This window comes from Diadema setosum, chromosome 2 (genome assembly GCF_964275005.1).
Source record: "Diadema setosum chromosome 2, eeDiaSeto1, whole genome shotgun sequence".
In the NCBI taxonomy this organism is placed as follows: Eukaryota; Metazoa; Echinodermata; class Echinoidea; order Diadematoida; family Diadematidae; genus Diadema; species Diadema setosum.
The window spans coordinates 9,423,706-9,446,599 of record NC_092686.1 but is presented as its reverse complement, the minus strand read 5'-3'; the positions used below and the strand labels follow the sequence as shown (position 1 = coordinate 9,446,599).

At 37.9% G+C, this 22,894-nt stretch overlaps 1 protein-coding gene across 1 annotated transcript in view; it reads right to left on the bottom strand.

Moving 5' to 3' along the window:
• Positions 1–22,285, bottom strand: part of LOC140239601 (dynamin-1-like protein) — a 33,339-nt gene extending 11,054 nt beyond the window's left edge. Inside the window, 14 exon segments of the mRNA XM_072319436.1 lie at positions 321–497; positions 932–1,168; positions 2,387–2,507; positions 4,527–4,732; positions 5,718–5,822; positions 6,753–6,820; positions 7,581–7,661; positions 8,419–8,581; positions 9,752–9,838; positions 10,270–10,391; positions 10,549–10,578; positions 16,812–16,901; positions 19,419–19,476; positions 22,123–22,285. Coding sequence (XP_072175537.1) covers positions 321–497; positions 932–1,168; positions 2,387–2,507; positions 4,527–4,732; positions 5,718–5,822; positions 6,753–6,820; positions 7,581–7,661; positions 8,419–8,581; positions 9,752–9,838; positions 10,270–10,391; positions 10,549–10,578; positions 16,812–16,901; positions 19,419–19,476; positions 22,123–22,224 — 1,647 coding nt within the window. The 5' untranslated portion in view covers positions 22,225–22,285.
• Positions 22,286–22,894: the final 609 nt, after the last annotated feature.

The window sequence follows — 22,894 nt, the reverse complement described above, 5'->3', positions numbered from 1 at the left end:
ACCATCTTCTTCGTCTGATATTTTCATCGGATGAAATATTCTTGGAGGTTAAAAGCAGGATTCACACACTTTCTTGACTCTGCTGCAACGAGTGAATCTTATGTTCACCTGATAAATATATATCATTGATCAGTAGATGATAAAATTCATCCAGTAGAAACCTGTGTAAAGGAGAGTGGGTCAACTACAGAACATTTTAAGTCTTGGAAAAAAAAAGAGAAAATCATTAATACATTAATTTTTTTCTTCCTACAGACCCAATGTTTAATAGTTTTCCCTACTGAAAAGTGACAGATGCACAGACTGATACCTACCTTGGCCTGTCTATCATTCTTCTCTCTGTGGTTTTCCTGTACTGATTCTGGTACTCTGCTGGCTGTCGACTTCCTCATCTCCCGGTCGTTCTGCTCAACTAGTACATTTACAAGACTGGCATCGGCAAAGTCTGGATGTTTAGTGTTGACGTACGCTAGCTCTATACCGACTATGTTTTCAACCTGGAATGCACAAACAAAAGAGAACCAAAATGATGCAAGTGTCATATTTATATTTCAACGGAACACAATCATGTACAATTAAAAAAAAACATAATTATGATTATGTTACCGTGTATTTCTCTAATAAAGAGCAAGTCCACTTTTTTTTTTTTTTGGGGGGGGGGGGGAGGGGGCTGAAATAATAAAAACCTCAAAATCATAGAGAATCATGAATCTTAAGCAATTGCCCAACTTAATTGAAGGATCAATGAAGCCATTGTAAAAACTGCAGCTAATAATCTAAGTAACATACTTACACACACTTGTTAGAGCGTCATCACGTAATCAGCATGAAGTGGTTAGAATGTGCACTGTGGCATTTATTTTGTCATTATCGTTATTTTCTAATTGAAAGCCAACAACACAAAGGTTATGCCCTTCAGCCATGATCATACCATTGAATTTGTGGCGGGTAGCCTCCGTCTGAGTAGCGAGGTGACGCATTCGACGATGCGGTCGTGTAACCGCGGGAACCGCAGCAGCTCCTGGGTGCCGCAGTGCTGGATAATGCGCTGCATCTCCTCGTGCACCAGCTCGATGCACCGCATGCTGGGTTCCTCCAGACGCTTGATCTGACGCTTGACCAGGAGTTCGAACGAGACCTCGGGTACAAACAGGGCTGGTCTCGGACCCTAATGAGCATTTCGAGATGAATCAAGAGGTTGCGGGTAATCTTCTGCTTATTCTCAAGCCACCGTGGCATTTGCACATCACAGAGACAACATAAACAAAAGACTGTTTATATATGAGCAGTAAAGTAGTGCCTGCATAATATTTGTTTTTTTTCTGGCGATTTTCATTGAAGTCCTTTACATCAGCTATCAATCCGAAGCCCCCAAAATAAAGCATGGTATGGATCTAACGCCAGGAAATAGGTTTGTTTGTTGTTGTTGTTTTTTATCAGAAAGAATGTGGTTATAGAGGTTTTCTTTCAACTGTTGCTCTTGGTAAATAACAGATGCTCAATCTACACTGAGCCTCTGATCACATTTACAGAAATTGGCAATAAAATAGATAACAAGGAAAAGTAGAAATTACGCGGTGCGTAATATATGTCCCCGCCGGAAGTAGCATTTTGTAGCAAAATGTACAATATAGGTAAAAAATCAAGGTCAAAGGTCAAAGAAGTCAAAGGTCAAAATTCTGTGTAGAAGTTTTGAAGCCCTCACCTAGTGCCATCACATAAAGCAAACGGAATCGAAATCGGGTAAGAAATGGCGAAGGAGTAGCATTTTGTAGCAAAATGTACAATACAGGTCAAAAATCAAGGTCAAAGGTCAAAGAAGTCAAAGGTCAAAATTCTGTGTAGAAGTTTTGAAGCCCTCACCTAGTGCCATCACATAAAGCAAACGGAATCGAAATCGGGTTAGAAATGGCGAAGGAGTAGCATTTTGTAGCAAAATGTACAATATAGGTCAAAGGTCAAGGTCAAAGGTCACGACTGAAATTCTGTGTAGAAGTTTCAAAGCTCCCATGTAGTGCTATCATATAAAGCAAACAGAATCAAAATTGGCTCATAAATGACAGAGAAGTAGCAAATTGAAGATTTTGATCACACACGGACGCACACACGGACGGACGGACACACGGACGGACACACGGACGGACGGACACACACACGTACGGAGCCCGTTTCATAGTCCCCTGCTCGAACTCGTTCGGCGGGGACAAAAAATCTCTATAGATCTAATACCAATAACAATTTCTGGTTTTGAAAACTACAACTTGGTGGTAGGTCTAATCAGGTTTTTAAAAGGAAGCCAACTTGCAAATCTTTTAAGAGAAGCCTGGGGAGTACTTTAGCATCATCAACTTAAAATATGTGGCCACAAAAGTTGTGATCTACTCACAGTTGCATTACGAATGGCTGTAAGGATGTCTATGGTTCTAAGCCCACCAAGCGGGTCTATACCGTCTAATGTCCTGCCGAAGGTCTCATGGAAAATATAGCAGATCCTGGCACCACCACACCTGAAAAAAGAGCAAAATCAAATAATCAAAACAAGTGTTTCCCTTGTTTTATAGCCACAACAAAATTCCATGAAAATAGGAGGTACATAAAACAGAAGGATCAATATAACACATCACAACAAGAGGTAATTCAAAGTGTAAGGCTTCACGAATAAAGCTTTAAGAACATGAAAAATAAGGGTTAACAAAATGGCTCTTCAAAATGAGCTAATTTGAGGAAGATTGAGAATAGAAGTGTGAACACAAATAATCTGAGAACAGAAGGCGTAAGAAAAAAAGTGCAAGGGATAACCAGAAATGTTATGAGAATGGGCTATAGAAATCTCAGAAATTGAAACAGTAGAGTTAAAGAAGAAGAAGAATAAGACTGGCTATGAAAATGGGCTCTGCAGATTGATAGGAGAAAGAAAAAATTCTGAGAATAGAATGGTGACTTAAAAAAGCAAAAGTCTTGCAAGATGAATGTGTATTTATGTGATATTGAAGGCTCTGACAAAAAATGGCTCACACAAAGGTTTAGAACTGGAAGTGTTGAATAAAAAAAAAATGGCTATCAGATTAGAAAGTTGAAATAAAGAGGATCCGCAAAATAGAATGGCTGCATAAATCAAAAAAAAAAAAAAAAAAAATGCTCTGACAATATCTACAAACCTCTACAAATTTGCAAACAGTTGACAGAAGAGAATGGCTTACAGAAAATAAATTCTCTTAAGACCTGACCCTCTTTAACTCTTTCTGCAGTGATGAGTATTAAATGTGCACAATTTCTCATACATACAATGTACCCGTGGAAGAAATTCATGTGGTACACAGGAGGTCAACCCTATTCCAACTGGGGGGAGGGGGGGGGGGGGTCAAATTGACCCCCCTCAACGTTTCACGCCACGATTCCGCAACGCGCAGTGATTTTGCCGCGTCGTTTCATGACTTTTTTCATTGAAGTCTCCTGCATATTTTGAGACCAAATTTGCGACGTCCGGGTACACTGTTCTGAAGTTACGTAATGTTTTGCGTATGCACGTCAACCCCAAAACGGCTCAAATTCATGATATCGTGTGCAAATCCAATGCATATTGTGTTTTTTTTTGTTAAATTGATATAAATTAGATTATTTCAACTTTTGACCATAGAAATTCATCAATTCTAATGTAGATAAGTTTGAAAAAGTGCCTGCAACAAATCTTGGCAAAAAAACAATAGAAAACAAAAGGTCAAAAAAACAATAAAATACATAAGAAATTGACAAAACAATAAAAAACAAAAGAAATTGATTTTGATTTCGCTATTTTTTAAAAAGAAAATTGTTCGATGTGCCTTGAGGAACTCTGACACAAAAATTTAGGGATAATTCAGTCATTTTAATGGAGTTATGGGTGAAAATATGATTTCACGCGTAAATTTGCATATAATTTAATAAAAATAGAAAGCCAATATTTTTCTATTGTATGACCATGTAATCTTGTAGTTGACATCCGGCTCTATCTTCAGGCAAATTTTGTGGCAATCGTGCGATCGGCGGCCGGGATCTGAAGGGGGGGGGGGGTCAAATTGACCCCCCCAGTAAAAACTTGGTCTCAAATAGCCCAGTTAAAGGGACTGTACAGTACTGGTAGAGGTGAAGATTCATGTTTTGAACATTCCTAAGTGAGATAATGAGAAACCTCTTATGAAACATGAAAGAATCCATGTAATTTTAAGAAGGATTCAATGTTTTTTTGATGAAAATTGGTTTACAAATGGCCGAGATATCCAAAAAAATGATAATAATAAAAGGCGACAGGCCACGCCTTTTATCAGGATCTCTTTGTTTCACCTTGTTTTTATATATCTCAGCCATTTCAAAACCGATTTTCATATAATAAATTTTTGATACCCCTAAGAATTGCATGCTCTTTGACATCTCATAGAGTGGTTTGTGAATATCTTGTAAAATGTTAAAAGCTAAATCCTCACCTCGACCAGAACTGTACACACCCTTTAAAATAGGGTTAAAAGAAAAAAAAGGCGAAAAAATCTTACAACTCTGATGTCTCGATGTTCTTTGACGTGCCCTCGATGGTGGCACAGTACTCGGCAGCAAACTTGGTGATGATCTGGAGGAGTGTCTGGCTCTTGTCATCCACAGGCTCACCAAAGGATGCTAGCAGCTGCTGGAACTGGGACGTCATGACGTTGACTCGTGTCTTCAGCTCGGGCAAGCAGTCGCGGATGTGGTGCATCAGCAACTGGAAGGATGGGGGGGGGGGGATGAGAGGACACATTGTAAATTAAGAGTTGGATTTATAAATTTTCTACAGATATTGCATACTACTGGCTGTTCGTAAATTTGGAAATGTGCACCGCAATCAGGGTTTCATCAATATGCTTGCAATACATGTAAAGATACAATATATAGAAAAATATAAAGAGAATTCCGCAAAATTTTATTTATTTATTTATTTATTTATTTTTTTTTTTTTTTGGGGGGGGGAGTACACATTCCCTAATCTTATACAGACCTATCTTCAGGGTGGTTTTACTCCGTCTTTTAAAAGGGGAAGGTGCTCTTTTCTTATGCGAAAAAAGAAAAAATATTGATGAATTTTCTTGAATTTTTTTTTATATCGACCTACGTATGTGACATCACAAACTGTAGAAGTCTTTTCATCCAGTGATGGCAGCAATAAACTTCTGAACAGATAGTCCAATTTTCCTCAAATTTTTGCTGATGTGTTCTACTACTACTGCTGCATTTACTAAACCCACATATATCAAGGTAAACTTGTCCTTTAAGTGCATTAATTATAAAGCAGAGCAAAGAAAATAGGAAGTATGTCAAAACATTTTTAATCCATAGTACAAATAAAAAGGTGACTCCATAACACAGTCCTTTTTGGCATAAGAAGGAATGAAGGAGTGGAGGTGCAAGATACCTGCACAAATCAAAACTAGGACTGTCATTTCTGTACCAAACTATTAAATTGAGTTCAGATGCATAGTCTTGGTGACTCCAGCATTCTAAACTGAATCGGGGTGGTAAAATGAATTGCAGCTGTAAACCCAATCTACTTGTAATACATTTCTGGTTTGCAAGTCATTCATTCCTCCCCCTATAGGAGTCTTATGAAGTTATTGCACACTTTTTTGACCCAGGGGGACACTTTTGATAGGGCCTGGGAAACCCTGGACCATGCAGAATTGTTCAGATTGTCTTTATCCTCTTTTTCTCACCCTGTTCAGCGTTCTCGCCAGGTAGGCGGACCCGTTGCGGCTGGCAAGAGCTGGGTATTTCCTCTGCAAGAACGCTGCCTCGTCCTTCATGGCATCGTCGATTTGCTGCAGGGGCGAACAAAACGAAGAGACAACATCATCATTTATTTGAAGGAGAGAATACTTCATAATCGCACAGTGTTACTAGAAAGGGGGAAAGCATGGCCACCACCATGTTTATTTCTCTCCCTCTATCATTCCATTAATATAATAATACTGTAAATATACTTGTGTTCTTCCATATACATACATATAAAACATACATCGAAAATTGTATAAAAATACTGTGCAATGCAGTTTTGGTGCCTGGACAGATAACTTTGACGACTTGAATCATGAAATCAGACTCTGTGGTACACAAATCAAGCACATTCACAGTAACATAATATAATAGGAAAAGAGATATAAATCTTTATCATGCTCGCCATCATCAATCTAGTGCTAACCAGGTTGAAGAGATAGGGAAATTCTCTAGATCTATGGTCTTTGCCATCAAACCTCTTTCTGGTTCAATTAAAAAACAGTACATTCCAGATGAAAGCATGATATGCATGAAAGGAAAGATAAGGCATGCAAATATTAATGGCTGAGACACAAAACGTCACTGGGGGTGACAAGACCTTGTATCTGCAATTTTGGTGAAAATGACTTTTTTGGATTAATAGTCAAATAATGGGTAAAGTGATGTCCTGTCCAAATCACAACTGTCTTACTGCAAAAGTGAAACCACCACAGCGTGTCACAGGAAAGGCTATCACATTCGCCGCAGTGCTTTGGCCGCCATGTTTTTTGGCTCTCCTAAACATTTCACATTTTGTAGATACGAGGTCTTGTCGCCCCAGCAATGATAAGTACTATTACTCACAACATCATTTTATGTTTGACATTATTCAACCTTTTCCGTACTACAGTCACTCTCTACGATGATACAAAAGTAAGATGGATGATATCAAGAAAAATAGAAATGCCTGGCTGCAGACATCAGCCATGACCAACCTTCTTGTTGTTAATGTCCATCTGACTTCTGTTCACAATGCCGATTATTCCAAGTTTGACAGGAATCACTGAAACAATTTGAATAATACACAGACACATTTTGAGCCTCCCATGATTCACTAGTTTTGTGTATGTACTTCCATTTATACAGAAAATGATAAAACAGAATATATAGCAGTGATACACTGCCCGATAAAGCACAAAGACTTACAATACTGGAGACAGAGCCCAACTACAAATTATTTTCCCATTGAAAAATCAACAAATAAGTGAGAAGAAAGAAAAAAGGGGAAAACGCAGAAAACACTAAAAAAAAAAAATTAAGTCAACATCCAAATGTTAATCTTCTTTGGAAGTAAAACTATTACCTCTGATCCCTACAGAACTTATAAGCTTCAGAGAGTGGAATAATTCGGTTCTTAGCCTTTTCTTTTTCTTTTTCTTTTTTTTGTCCTGGTAGTAAATGTGCTAAATTAGAAAAGTATTGCTTTATAGAATAACAATAAAAAAAAAACAATGACAATAGTGTCCACCCATAGCGTTTTAATGACATATTACAATAGGCATGGGTAATAGGCACTATGTCATTGACATACACTTGCCCTCCTATCATATACTGGTGAACATCAAACCTCATCAAATAATAGAGTATGACAACAAACATTAACGCATATACTGTACCACTGATTTACTTGAGTTTTACAATTCTTTTACTCCCCCCTTTTTTTTAGAAGGGGGGGGGGGGTGTGTGGGACGGGATATCTGTGAGATCAGGCAGTACAGTTCAGTACAAAGCTTTGCAGAGACCCAAGACATATATGTGCTTACCTCTGCCACATAGAACATCAACAGCATCGGTGCCCGCATCCATGAGGTCCAGCTTGGTGATTACAGCAAGTGTTCGTCTCCCTGCCAAATTTAAAAAGCGAGACCATGAATTCTTCCATTTCTTCCCTTCTTAACTGTCCATTTCTCAATCCCCTCACTGACTATACTAACCATCCAACACAATGTAGTTGTGTGTGGTGTGACAAACATATCGATGATCCATTTCTATTTCCAATTTGACTTCCCTCTTTTACGACTGGTTTTACAACAGCTGTACCATAAATAGATACTACTTAAACGTGGAGTTCAGAGAATGAGAGCATGTGTCTTTCTTATCAACTTGAAGGGTGGCGCTACTTCAGATCAATTGATCGGGTGAAGACAAGAATATCTTGCAGAAACAACACAAACATAACAAAGAATTTGAATCATTTGTGTATATTTTTTTAAATCCATCAATTGAATGAATTATATTTACTTGTTCCTTTCTATCAAATTAAGAATCATTGGTATCGTTTCTTTATCAACATTCTGATAAAATATTTTAAGAAAAAAATACCAAGCAAAAATAGGAGCTACAGGCTCAGCACGAACTCAAGAAACTTGCAGAATCCTTTGAAGAAAGAAATGCATAAATGAGTACAACAAAATGAGGGGCCACTACTAATTAATCATTCATGAGTAACATCATATCACTGCCTGGTTATTTGACAAAGGAGGAAGGATAGATTGAAATACACATGGAGAAATATAGAGATTGAGAGAGAGGAGAGATGTGAACGTCGCCCTGTTCTGCACTGCAGTACACACCATCGCCAGAGTCTTTGGTGATGCTTACCATCTGGATCCACCTCCTTGGCCAGCTTGAGAGATTCCGAAGTGGCCATGTCTGTGTTGGCTGCGGTGACTGCCAGGATGATAGAGTTGGGGTTGCTGATGTACTTCAGGAGCATTTCTCTGATCTGGGTCTCTATGTCTTCCGGCTGGTCTCCCACCGGCACCTAGATGAGATGAGCGAGGGGAATTAGATACATTGAACACCTGCTGATCATCCTACTTCACAGCTTGCAAACTTAACCTGTTGAGGATGGACAGATTTTGCTATAACACAAATTTCCCATAGACACCTGCCCGAGTATACTCGGGACTCGTTCTGAACGGGTTAAGATATTAAAATGCATTTGGCAATTAATTTTATATTGTACATATCTGGGTTTGTTTTTTTTTTTTGGGGGGGGGGAGGGGGAGGTGAGGGGGAAGGAGGGGGTTTGTTTCCATTTTTAGTCAAGAATGCATTACTATTCTCTACAAGTCTCTCCAACTACTGAACATGTTTATATGTTATCTGTGTCTTAAATATGAACACCACACCAATACCTGTATTCACACAAAACAAAGGCAATCATTGTAATTGTTCATTATTTCCACATCCAGGAATATTTTTTAATATATTAGTGTGGGGTTATATAACACAGAAAGAGTTTCAATTCTATTGCAATAGTATACATTGCTCTCCGATATCTGAAGTCACAAATAATCATGATGGTTAGATGGAAAACCCAAACATACATGAGAAATTTTGCAGAACTGTCAATATCATCACTGAGAGTTTCCATGTAAAACAGTTTGCCTACTGATGGTATGCTTATCATACATTGGACCCATGTACTGTGATAACCAAACTGCTAATTACTGAAGCCCACATGGAATGTGTTGTGCCATCACATAATTAATCAAAATTAAAACACGTCACATCAGTTCAGATTCTTCTACTGAAGTTTCGAGGTGATGATTTATATCGGACATTTGATATCTGCTAATACTGGCGTGTCAAAACTACAATATACGCCATATATCTTATAGAGAGTCTAACTTTTTGCCAATTGGGACTTCCCGACAATTTTTTGAGTGGATAAACTCGCTCATTGCGGAGTACAACACAACACTCAACAGAGGAATGTAAGCATGCAAGTCACATTCATGTCGCGATCAGAGTTAATATTTTTTGTGTGTCTTTAAATTTGCTATTAGCACCTGACTCGCGACATTCGCAAAAACACAAACCTCTCCAAATATTTGGCATATACAGTATATGACAATTGCAATGCCTTTGCAGTGCTTGCAACATTTGATGCAGACACAAAAAAGTTCTAAGTAGAATAATGGCTCACCTTTGTCAGGCCTGGCAAATCTACCAGGGTCAGGTTGAGGACTTTTGGCGAGTAGATCCGGAGGTGAATGGCATCGTGAACGATTCCCTGTACGTAAAGAGCAAAGTTTTCCGAACACATGAGTGACAACATGCAATCATGCCATATGATGTCTTTATTCTGATGGCACGTATGACAGAATAGATCATGTGTACCTTCCAACACTCAAACCAAGATTGTTTTCCTTTAATACTCGCTACAATCCAATTCGGGGGTACTACTGTATACACAATATAATTCGTGAGTCTAAATTTTCGCGAATTAGGAACTCCTGACAATTTCGCAAGTTGTTAAATTCGTGATCGTGGAGTCCTGTACTGAACGGACAAATGTACATGTGTACGTCACAATCACATCCGGATCAGAGTTAATATTTTCGAGTGTCTTTAATTTTGCAAATAGCACCCGACTCGCGAAATTCGCGAAAATAAAAACCTCGCGAAATATTTGGCGTATACAGTATTCTGTGTACACTGTACCTTGTTTGTTCCTGCCATCCTGTCCGTCTCATTCTGTATCTCCTCTCGAATCTCCTCAAAGTCTGAGTAGATCTTATTCTTTGTGTGCAGGAACTTGCCCCATTCGTCTGAGGTGATCTCCTCTGAAGGGGATAAAGTTAAACAACAACAAACAAACATACATTTGTATATCATATACAACTGTATTTCATGACAGGAGTTCAGACAAAGTGTCAATATTCAAACAGTATGTAAACAGCGAGGAAAACCCAACAGAGAGATGCTGCTCAAACTCCAGACAATTACAGTGTATGATAATCAAATGCACCCCTGAGCATCAGACTGACAAACATGGCATGGCATAAACTTGCACAATTTTCATAATTGTGACAAAGATTACCGTCATAAAATTTACCCTATCTTTAACTACATGTGTAATCACATCATGTAATTTCAGCTTCTTAGGAGTGTCAGTCATGTGCTTTAATTTTGAAATGCATGTTTGTTATATTCACTAAGAAGTCACTTGGTCCCCGTTTTCTGTAAATATTTGTACACTACAAAGGTTATACAATAGATCTTTAACAATGTTAAGTGTGTACGGTCCCATGCTTTCTGTTGGTGACTCTGGATTTAGCTTTTCAGATACTCACCCTTTAAAAATACAAAGTGTGTACAAATACTGTATGTACAAATGTAGGGTCCCATGCCTCCTGATGAATAGTGACTCTAGATTTAGCTTTTGAGATATTCAGATCCTCAGCTCATTCCTGGCCCCTCACCCCCCCCCCCCCCCAACAATTCACCAAACTAGCAATACTACTGCCTATTACTACATGTACTTTTGCTTTTTGGTCTACTGTGTATGACTGTGTACTGACCATTCTAATCTTGTCACATTCAGATTGCATATGATAATGATAATGGTGATCACAACAATGATAAATGCAAATAGAAAGAGAGTAATAATGATGATACTACTGTATATGAAAAAAATAAAAGTTACATTAATCTGGAGGGGGAAAAAAAAGATACACACTGCCAAAACTCATTCCACTGGGAGAAGGGAGGGAAAGAGGTAGATACAGGCCAAGAAGCATAAAGGATTATTCACTGACAGTACAATAAATAAGAAGGTACATGTAGTAGAGATAGTAAGAAGTATACAAGTACATGTACGACCCAAGTACAGAATTTCAAGACAATCATGGTCAATAACTACACCAATGACACAGGGATCTTCAATATTCATCTCATTTCCGAATACACGAAGTACAGATCTGAACAAAACTTCTCTCCATTGCAGTGTTACAAAAAGAATCTGAAAGCTGAAAAAATATTTTTGAAAAAAATAGTCAACATTTCTTTTTTTTTTGTCTTCAAAAGTGTTCCTTGTTTCAATTAATATGAAAAAGAACATCAAAAAGACATGAATGCACTCAGCACATTAATTGTATTTGTGTGTGCAATTTCAGGTGAGAAAACTATGAACAATGCTTCAAAAACCAATGCTATTGTTCATTTTTAATACAATCCTGCCATACTCCATAAGATACTGTGCATCAGGTTTTTTGATTTTTTTTTTTTTTTGTAGCACATAAAGTCAAAAGTGTTTATAAATAATGAGTGACATTGATTTTCACAATATTCCTAAACACTATGGATGCCCTACAAAATGTAATGCAACTCTGATATTACAATGTACATACACGTACAGCTGTATGCTGATATGGGCTTCAATCAATACCTGTTACAGTACAATTTCAAAATTTCTAGGATACAGCATGCAATTCCCTCTAACAATTTGTGGTGTGGGATTGCATTTTTGAAGGAATTTCTAGGCCTCCAATCAAGTACATATGTACCAGCACAATTTTGAGTGCACTTGACAGAAACCATCTAGAGAAATTATTACTTGACTGAAGCTACTGTGTAGTATTAAAGGACAAGGATGTCTAATGATACATTCACAAATATTACCGTACAACACTGTATGCATCGCATGCCTCCCTATCAACCAGTATAAGTTCCTACATGTATGCATAATGTAGTATCTTGAACCAATTATATGTAATCTTTACTGCACTCTGTGCATACAGTAACTGTAGTTGAGTAAAATGTCAACTTCACAGAACGCTGTCAATACATCCACACATCTGTTGAAGTAGGCCCTATGACATGCACCTGCATGCAGTTTTTTAACCCAGATATATAGCAAAGCAGCAGCCATGATAGGACAGATCAACAAATTTCAAAATACTACATCTTGTAGTTAACCCTTACTGTGTTCTGTTTGCTGACTAACACACACTACAGGATAGAGTGCTTTCTTCATCGACAGGCACAGATGTCTGGAAAATAATTTGTCAATCCATATTGCGTCACCATGGCCTTCCTGTTGGACTGAGGCTCATTGCTATACCTGAGTAGGCTTCTTAGTTTACAACCAGGCCACATTCGGATGGATTACTTAATGCTGATGAGAAAGTTTGGATAGCTAAGCTGCGTAACCCTGGCACATTCAAAGGGTCTAAGAAGCAATTAGCAGCTTAAAATCTGAGGGATCAGAATGTGACTCCGGATGCTGACATACAATTGTATTCGATACTAAATGCACATTCAAACAACAAAAATACCATCATATCCATTTACAGGTTTTGTTTTTGTTTGTTCATTTTCCATCTGAGAAGGAGGCTGGATAGCCCAAATTCAGCTACGTTAAGCTGGTCTTCCATGGGGTCCAGTTGGATGTGAGGTGGGACCACTTCACCGGGTTAAACACCCTGCTCTTTGCCATGAATGAATAAAGCGGGATCTTTTACGTGCATGAGTTGTTGCTCTCTCATACAGGTGTAGAAATACAGCCCATAAATTAGTAATGAATCATTTTGACACACTCATGGCAGTCATTTCAAAACTGAACACCATCAACATTTTGAAGAATTTCTGATTTGGGAGGAAATGTGCATTCCAGGAAATGAACAATATGTCAGAACATAGTAGGAAATATCAGGCCAAAATTGATTTCCTTCAAAGGAAAAAAAAAATGAAAGCAGCATATTACCAGGAAAGAACACATAACAGTCATTCAAAGTCACAAGTCTTGCACTTTCTTTATGTAGAATAGTATTATACATGTAAACAGGTACAAAAAAATAAAAAAATAAAAAAATCTGCAGCAGGAAGGATGCAAAAGACACATACATGCGTACAGATCATCCAAAACCACAACTATCGGCGGGCATCCTGCTCTTTCAACATTACACCATCGACATACCGGTTACTGGTACTCAGAAACATGCAACTTGCAGTTTTCATGAGTGCATGTATGTTTGTGTGTCTGTGTGTGTGTGTGTGTGTGTGTGTGTGTATGTGTATGTGTGGGTAAGTAAGTAGTATTGTACATGTGTGTTCAATTCAAGCTTAAAGGTAGGGAATCCCATTTGCACGCCTTAAATGAAGAGTTGTATAAATACAGTGGTATGTTGAAGAGAGTATCATTTTGGAAACTCCCATAAAGTATTGAAAGTGGAAGGTAACATTTTTAGTACATTTTTTTTACCGTTAGATTTTGAATTGAATTGTTTTCGGGGCTCACCGTAAATTCCAGTACATTACTAGGCTACCTTTGCAGACCCATGTACTGCATGTGTGTCCATCATGTATATTTTGTGAAGAAAGTTCATCAACACTTACAAACATTTCTATATACATTCTTGCCACACACTCTATATGTTATTACATCAGCTCTGGTACTTTTAGATTTGTGTTTATAGATCACAAATACAGAAGAATGCAACAAAAAGGCTTAAGTGTGGCTGACACACAGAACTACTGAGTAGTTGAGTTTTGTGCATTATTCAAATTTTAGATAACTGTTGACTTCCAAATTTCTAAGCAGTGGCCTAAGCAAGTCCCCTGAGGTTCATATTTAATGTTTTGCTGCATTTTGGGAGGTCTGTAAAAGGTATCCCCTACCTTTAAAGGGGATGGCTAGTAACTGATCAGTGGGAAACAGTGGAAATGCTGGGCGATGATTGTTCCAATTCTTGTGGGATTCATTTAAGAGTACATTGTATATCTATTGTTGTGTGAAAATTATTTGCTTCAGAATGGTCTCATATCCAAGTAATGTGCAATTTAATGTTTCCAGAAATTCCAGGCTAGCATGTATAGTGACGGGGCATTAAACTGCACGTTACTTGAATATGAGACCGTTCTGAAGCAAATAATTTTCACACAACAAAAGATATATAATGTACTCTTAAATGAATCCCACAAGAATTGGAACAATCATCCCCCAGCATTCCCACTGATCAGTTACTAGCCACCCCCTTTAAAGGGTTGGTATACATGCAGTTTGGTTGAGATGGGAGTTTCTGATTGCAGCCTTTTGAGAGATGATTAAAAATATCACTTATAAAATATGAAAGAGCATAAAATTAAGAGGAATTAAAAGTTTATTTGATGAAAATTGGTTTTGAAATGGCTGAGATATAAAAAAAAAAAAAAAGAGTAAAACAAAGTGGTCATGATGAAAGGTTGGTCCGGCCTTTTATTAGGACTTCTTTGTTTTTGGATATCTCAGCCATTTCAAAATCAATTTTCATCAAAATAACTTGGAATTCCTCTTGGAATTGTATGCTCTTTCATATTTCATAAGATGTTTCTCATATTTATCTCACAAAAAAAAAAAAAAAGTGGATTTGGATCCAGGATTCCAGATTACCACTAAAAACGAATCATCTGTTCCGTTTACTATACCATAGTGGAACCATCCTGAGGATTTCAAGAAAAACTGTTCAAAACGTTTGTGGGTAATATTGCTATTAAACAACAGACAAACAAACAAACAAACTGACAAACAAATGGAGGCAAAAATATAATATATAACCTCCCTGGCGAAGGTACTGGGAAAGAAAAAGGGCAAAAGAAGCGCTATGTCACGAGTAGGATACATGCTGAGAGGGTAACCCTATCACTGTTCCAGGGAACAACAGGCACCCTTACTCACCATCATTGACTCTTCCTGTTCCTGTGCATTGGGTAGGGGACAAAGGGGTGGAGTGGGTACAAAAGACACACACTTGCCATCAATTACTGTGTATAATATCTCTTCTGGGGGTGTTTCTTTTTTTGAGGGGGGGGGGGGAAGGGAGAGGAGGGAGGGTAGGGGGATAGGTAGAGGGAACTTTGCATGGCTCATTGTCTTTACAACCTGTAGGTCAAAGAACTTGGATTCAAACTTAGTGCTGATGCAAAACCAATGTAATCCACCCCCACCCCCACCCAACCTTGAACATTATATTCACCTGTCTCAACTGAACATATTTCGAAATCTGGCATCCATTTTGCATGTACTATACTAATCTAGGTGGTGCAATACCAGAAGAATCTCTGGCTACGTAACAGCGTACAATGTAGCTTCCTAGTTTCAGCACACAATTGTAGCCTATTCTATCACAAAAGTATATACAATGTACACTGTCCACACTGACAATTATGTGAATATGCTTGTATGCCAGTTCATTAGCAAAAGACACACAAACAAAATCAGTTCTATGTGTATAGTAATGATACTGTAATTCACATGCACACAGCAAATTTTAATACTTTAGTAAGTCAGTTTATAAGGCACAGACGAAAAGAATGCTTCATTGTTAAGTGTCACTGCAATATTATCTTTGGAAGAATAAAAAAGCTTTTTATCATAATACAAACAGCACCACACATTTCTGTATACCTCCAAGAATCAAGATGAAATAAGCGGCTGACAAGGTTCTTGGTACAACGTAAATGTAAGTAATAGAAACTTATACAAGAGGAGAAAATGGGAGGGCATGAGTACGACTACACTTTCAGACAAACTAATCTTGAATATATAAGATGTGTGTGTACAGTATGTGCCATTTTTGTACCATCTCGATTGCACACAACGCTCAGTGACACCTTGAACAAATAACAGTAATATTTGTTAACATAGAGCAGTTGGAAAGTACCATTTCCAGATGTTTCTGACTGAAAAATAGGAATGATTTGGCTCAAAAGTATAAAAGAAAGAGCAGTTCCCATAGGAGTGTGCAGTAAAATTATCAAGAAAAATAGGAAACTCTTACTGAAACAAGAACCGGGAATGGTCAAAATTCAGATTCTTTCCTCCCAATTCAGAATGGCTGGGTGGCCTGCATTTCTTCAGTCTTCTTGGTAGGGGGGACAAGTAAAATAAAGCATGAAGTTTAACTCCCTCTTCTAAAAAAAATCAACAACAACAAAAATGAAACGAAATGCACACATACTTAACATACGATCGATACATTGTGTATGTCTTCATGTGCAGGTACAGTACGGGGGGGGGGGGGGGGGGGGGGAAGAAGAGAAGAATTACAGTAGTCTTCCTCTCATACCAGGTACTCTAAATGTCTCAATGCCAGATCATATTGTCATATAGAAATGTGTCAAGAATGACATGTAGGTATGTCAGAGGTCCGTCCATAGAACTGTCCACTAGACATTACCAATTAGAAAGAGAAGCATGAATTGTTGACCTCTTTAAAGGGACTCACCTTCTCCATCCCCACTCGCACCCCGTTTATCCTGAGGGTCAACATGGATCATCTGCAGGACCAGAGGTCGCCGAGTCACAATGCCACTTCCTGAGCAACGAGGAGCCAAAAAAAAAAACAGGTAGACCTCAATGGCATTGATGATGGAAATGACAATGAATTATAGACAAAGCAATATACAGTATACGAGGGATGTACACATACGATGTTTACTCGACACCATTATACAGTGTAGAAGGCCATAATCAACACAAATCAATCTAGTCATTATTGGTTGTTTAAAAATTGATGTGATATGGTTGTTGAAATTTTGTGGCACACCATATGAGGTACAAATTGTTGTACAAGTTGTATGTAGAAAGTCCGTGAGTTATTCTTGCTAGCTTGAATTCTGTGAAAAGCTGAGACGACAGCTGTTAGTGCTTGGCAATTCAAATGAGTTTGCAGTCCACTGTGGGTATATTGTACTCAGCCCCCCCCCCCCCTCTCTCTCTCTCTCTCTCTGCATTGTAACAATTTGTTGGAGCTGTAGCCAATTATTCAAGATCGCATTCAACATAATTATACATTACAGTGTGTGTACACTTGTCACTCAGACAGATGAAAAAGTCATCTTTCATCAAGTGTAACACAAACTTGCCTGCTGCACATGTGTTGTGCGGTTACCTTCATGGTTTTTCAAGGAACCCAGCAATACAAGCCGTAGAGTTGTTTTTACAAAACATTATTCTCCACAATCAGGTCACTGCAATCAACTGTCTAATTAGTGATATATCTGCTCTTGAATGCATGTCAAAGTAACATATATTATGAAAACAACTATAAAACACACTTGTTGACAGAAATGTAGACAAGCCTGCTACTTAAGGCACCCTACTGGGACAAATTCCCTCTAGTCGTAAGCGAAGATATTCATTTTGAAACAAAGTTATCTCTCATGAGGACAGGAATTCTGAAGTCTCTACGGAAACATGGTGAGTTAACTTTCTTTCCTGTGTGAACTAACATGTAAGGCAGTTGATTGTCTATTACATAGGATACTGTTAGGTTACTCTGTACATACTAGTAGTCAATATATTTTATCATGAGCCCCATTTAAATGCATGCTCTTGATAGACAGAAAAAGAACAAGACATCTCCAGTGCTAATATGAAAAAGGATTTTAAAAAGTAACAAATTACAGTTGTACAACACTATTGCCTCAAGCTCATAAATTCTACTTTTTTTAAAAAACTTCACTACAATATGTAGTTTAGGAAGTTTCTTAACTAGCAAAACAAACAAACAAACAAACAAACAAACAAACAAACAAATCCACCCCAAATAGGCCATGAATAAAAGGCTACTTGTCTCTTTGGATGAAATAATAGTGATGCACACTGTGACAGGTATTAAAAGGCAAAAAAAAAAATATATATATATATATATATGTATATTTTTATTTAAAAATGGGAACAACTGCTCTTGTATAGTGAGCACACTACACACAATTTCACATAAAAACATATTTTTAATTTCAACAGACATATTTTCTTAATTTGATTGAAGAAAAGACATGTGTATGAAAAAAAAAATAAGTTGACACCCCTTTTAAAAACATGACTGACAAGAGAATATTCATTAGAACAAGTTCATCAAAGGATTCATTATTCTTTATCATAGTAACAGCACCGAGAGGAAAGCAGGATACTGTACCTATACTTTGACCAGTTATAAAATATTATAACAAATAAATGTAAATACAGTATACAACAAATTCACACTGATTTAAACAGAAAATGGATGTCTTGTTTTTGTCTTTCCACAAATTTACTTATTGTCACCCAAGCTTAAACCCTATGCCAAAAGATTAAAAAAAAAAAAATGACAGATTGTTTCTTCAACTTGCTTAAAATGATTAACTCAACAGATGTTTGGATTGTGCAAATTTTGTCATTGGGTAAATGATACAGCTGTATCTAGTTACCAGTATGCATACAGAAGAGAATGCATTGTTTCTGAGATGTTATAATTTGAAGGGAAATACATCACACTACTTGCTAAGACCGCTTTGGAATTTATATCAACGTACATCTTTAACATTTATGTGAACAATTACTGACATGAATAAATAGCATACCTACATGTAGGTGTACGTTTGCTTTGCTCATAAAGATGGCATTAAAGGTACTGTTTACCATTGGGAGCAGTGATTTAATAAAATGTTTGAGATACCACATTTGATGCATATGTGTAGGTCAGTTGTATCACATCCTAACGTGTAAAAATTTCACAATAAAGCCTAAAATATAAGGAGATATCACTATTTTTCTCAATAAACCATACATGTAACTGTAGACTGTTAAGTCTAGCAAATTTTTTTATCATAACTATTGTTCACATTGTGTATATTTAACAATACTTAACATTAATTTTACTGATTTAAAGTTTTACACTGATTTTTTTTTAATCCCTAACTCACATTTAGAACAATTTTGAAGCACTAAAGCTGGATTTTTGTTTCATCTGCAAATGGTAAATTATGCCTATAATGGGGGAAAAAGGATATAACGTACATGTAGAATACTCAGTGTACATGTATGTACATTTGTCAAATTTTTGGCATACCTCTTGGAAGGAAGTCTCTGCCAACCAGGCTTTCTAGAACTGAACTTTTGCCGCTGCTCTGTAACAAGATAAAAATGACATGAATTCCACCATGAACATTTTCACAAAATGGTGAACATACAGCTGTACTGAGAGTATTATATCTAATGAAAAACATACAAACATAACGACTGTAGGGATTTTTTGTAGGCATTGTTGATAATTTTGACAAATTATTATTTCATATTTACTGAAAATATGAATTTCATTGCTTTATTCTTGGAATACACTTTGCATAATACATCGCATATTAGAGTCATTTGTAGATGGAAAAAGCAATCGCTACTATGCTCACTCATGTTAGCATGTCATAATTTTTCATTCATGAATTGGAGCTACACCAAAGCTGCATCATCACTGGCTCTTTACCCCCGTCATTTACATATTTTCCCACAACGTTATAACATGTGTGCGATGATTTCCAGCGCGATCGACCGAACAGTTTGATAATAAACTCGGCATTTTTACATCAAGTTTCCGACTTTTGGCAACAGATTTTCCTCCTTTGGTGTAACCATGTATTCAGCGAAGCTGTCGTTGTGTTTGAGATTTGGTAAGTCATATTTTTTACATGATTTTCACGTATGAATTTGTGAAGTAGTTCGATGTGTTCTTTGGTGTGTGTGTATCAATACATGCGATTTTTATGGTAACAACATGTACGGGTGTAGAGCGACACACATAAGAAGCTCAACACCACAATGCATATTGGTCGCCATATTGTGTGGTTTGTGTAGTGTTACAGTACGTGTACTCGGGAGCTCTTCAGCCGAGCTCACCGCCATACATGGCTGCTACATAAAACGATATTATGACGGCGAGCACGCATGTTGAGTGTAACGCATTGTGTACACCACACCAATCCACAGAGTAGTAAATCTCGCTCACTGCGCTGTGTGGTGAAGCGGACGGCCAGGCGATCAGCCAATCAGCGGCCCAGCTATCTGGTCACGGCTTTCTATGGGGATTCTTCTACGTGTACTGATTGTCATTGTAAAGCAAGCTGTCCATAATTCGACCACAAAGCAGTCCAAAATTTTGACTGCCCGCTACATAAAGAAAGCTCAGCGATCGCTTTACGATCGCTTTGAGTTTAGATACTTGACATCATTTTTTGTCACCTTAAACTCATTAAATATAATCTTCATTAATGACACTACATAGCTATGTTATCGATATTGACATAAACATTTAACAACTTACCGAAAAATTAAGATTATATGCAGCATGTGCGCATGCGAACGGTACATCTGATAATCGGGAGTTCACGCAATCAGGAATGCACTTTTAAAGGTCACGCTGTCGACCTTGCTGCTACCAAAGAGCGCACGCATGCAGTAGATCGCTGCCCTTCCAGCCACGCACACCCACGCATAATTTGCATTTTCTGAGTGGTCAATGCACCATTTTGAATTCTGCAACGATGAACCCCGACGGTTGGGGATTGCCCTAGCCTAGAAAGTGCATTTTTTTTGTTCAACGGACTTTAAACGTATTTTGTACCTTCTGTAACATGAGCATGCACTTTACGTGAGTAGCATCTATAAGTAATGTTTAAATTGTTATAAGTTTTGTAGTTGTGTTGTGGTTCCCCACTTTGATGGTGAGGCCCCGTCTGCCTGAGGCCCCGTCTGTACAGTAAGGGTACCGGTTTTCGACACTTTAGCACATTTCCTTGTTTACCATCAATACTGCACCGTTTTACCTTGGAATTTCGACATGAAGTTGAGCTACAAAGGCCAATAATAATATGCCTTAAGTGAAGTCCAATTTGAATGCACTCGTGATCAATTTTAGCGATTTCCGTCACGCCGTCGCTGGCATCAGATTTCGACACCCAGCATCATTTTTCGACACAATCACAGCGCGCATCACACAGAAATCACATGGCGCGTACAGTACGCGTACACTGCATTGTGGACGCAAACTAGCAATCATACCGGCGCAAGAACTTGTTGTTTCCTCTGATAACGTGTCTTGATATGGGAATGTCGAAATCTGGTGCCACATTCTCAAAGCCAACTCTTTCTACAAGTTTGCTCATTTATCACAAATTCAGCCATGATATTACTAAAGACGATTATGAAATCTAACATCAAGATCTGGCAAACAAACTGATACTAAAGCAAGATAACCGACACGGGTGAATTTAATTTTACGGCGATGTATACAAAATGCGTCATATTGTTTTGAACCCCTAAAAATGGCTGACATTCACATTTCTGCTGACACTGTGTTGCTTTTCTCCTAAATATTCTACCGTCGGATTATGATGACAAGTGTCAAACGGTGTTTAGAACTCTATATAAGACTAGAAATGTGATTGATAACTTGGTTGATTGCTGAAGTCAGACGTTTGTTTTGAGTATAAAATTTTATAAGAATTATCTGCTGGGTGTCGAAATCTGGGTCCTGTTGAAAACTGGTGCACTAACGGTACGTCTGTCTGGTCGGATCGGGCTACATCATTGTGAACATCGGGCTAGGCTACTACTGCACCACACACATCACCACACTTCATTGCCATTGCATTGTAGGCCCCCCTACGTAAATTTACTTGACCTAGACTGCACTGTGCGTGCTGTACACACCAGTGCCAATGGCTAATGCAGTGTAAAAATGAATGGAAGAAACAAAATGCAAAGATCTCTCAATCAATATTTACCTGATTTCCAACGACTACTATTTGCGGCAACTGGATAACATCGGTTCCAACAGTGTTAAAGACATCTTGAAGTTTATTAATGACTGGTATTAGAGCTTCCATCTCAACAAATTACCGTTTGACACGGTCTTCTTCAACTATCATTTAGCAGAGGTTCGGTGTCCGATCCGATCCGCAGCAAGCAAGTAAAAAGTGAAATGGGCACGGTACGGTTAATGTACTATTGCGGTATTAGGATTTAAGATAATCGATGTATAAAGACACCACTGCTAATTTTTATACCTTAAATTTTAGTTTTATATATTATATAAATCATTTATAAAACTGTATTAATGTTTTCAAGTTCACAATATTGTTAAAAATTTGTTTTTAAAAGCAGACAAATACTCCTCTTAAAATAGGCAACAGAGTAGAGCTAGCTTTGTTATCAGTTGTTCAGTTGGCTGCTAGTAGGACTTCGTGTGTAATATTGTCGAACTATACATGCGCGAGACAAATAAATGCACGAAAACGACTGGACGTTTCTAATGCAACGAGATACAACAACAACTGCACTCAGCTCAACCAGGAAAGAAGTGCCAAAGTTTTGCTACTTTCACGCATATTCTAACTTTTGACAATTTCATATGAGCACTATGGGAACGTGTTACTCTTCAGTTATCGCTGCTTAGAAACCGACAGACTGAATGTTTGGTAAGCCACGATTACCTGAGTACTAAATTTCTTCCCCCTCCAGCGCGATCCCCCTCGCGCAGAGGCGAGTGATCCAGGG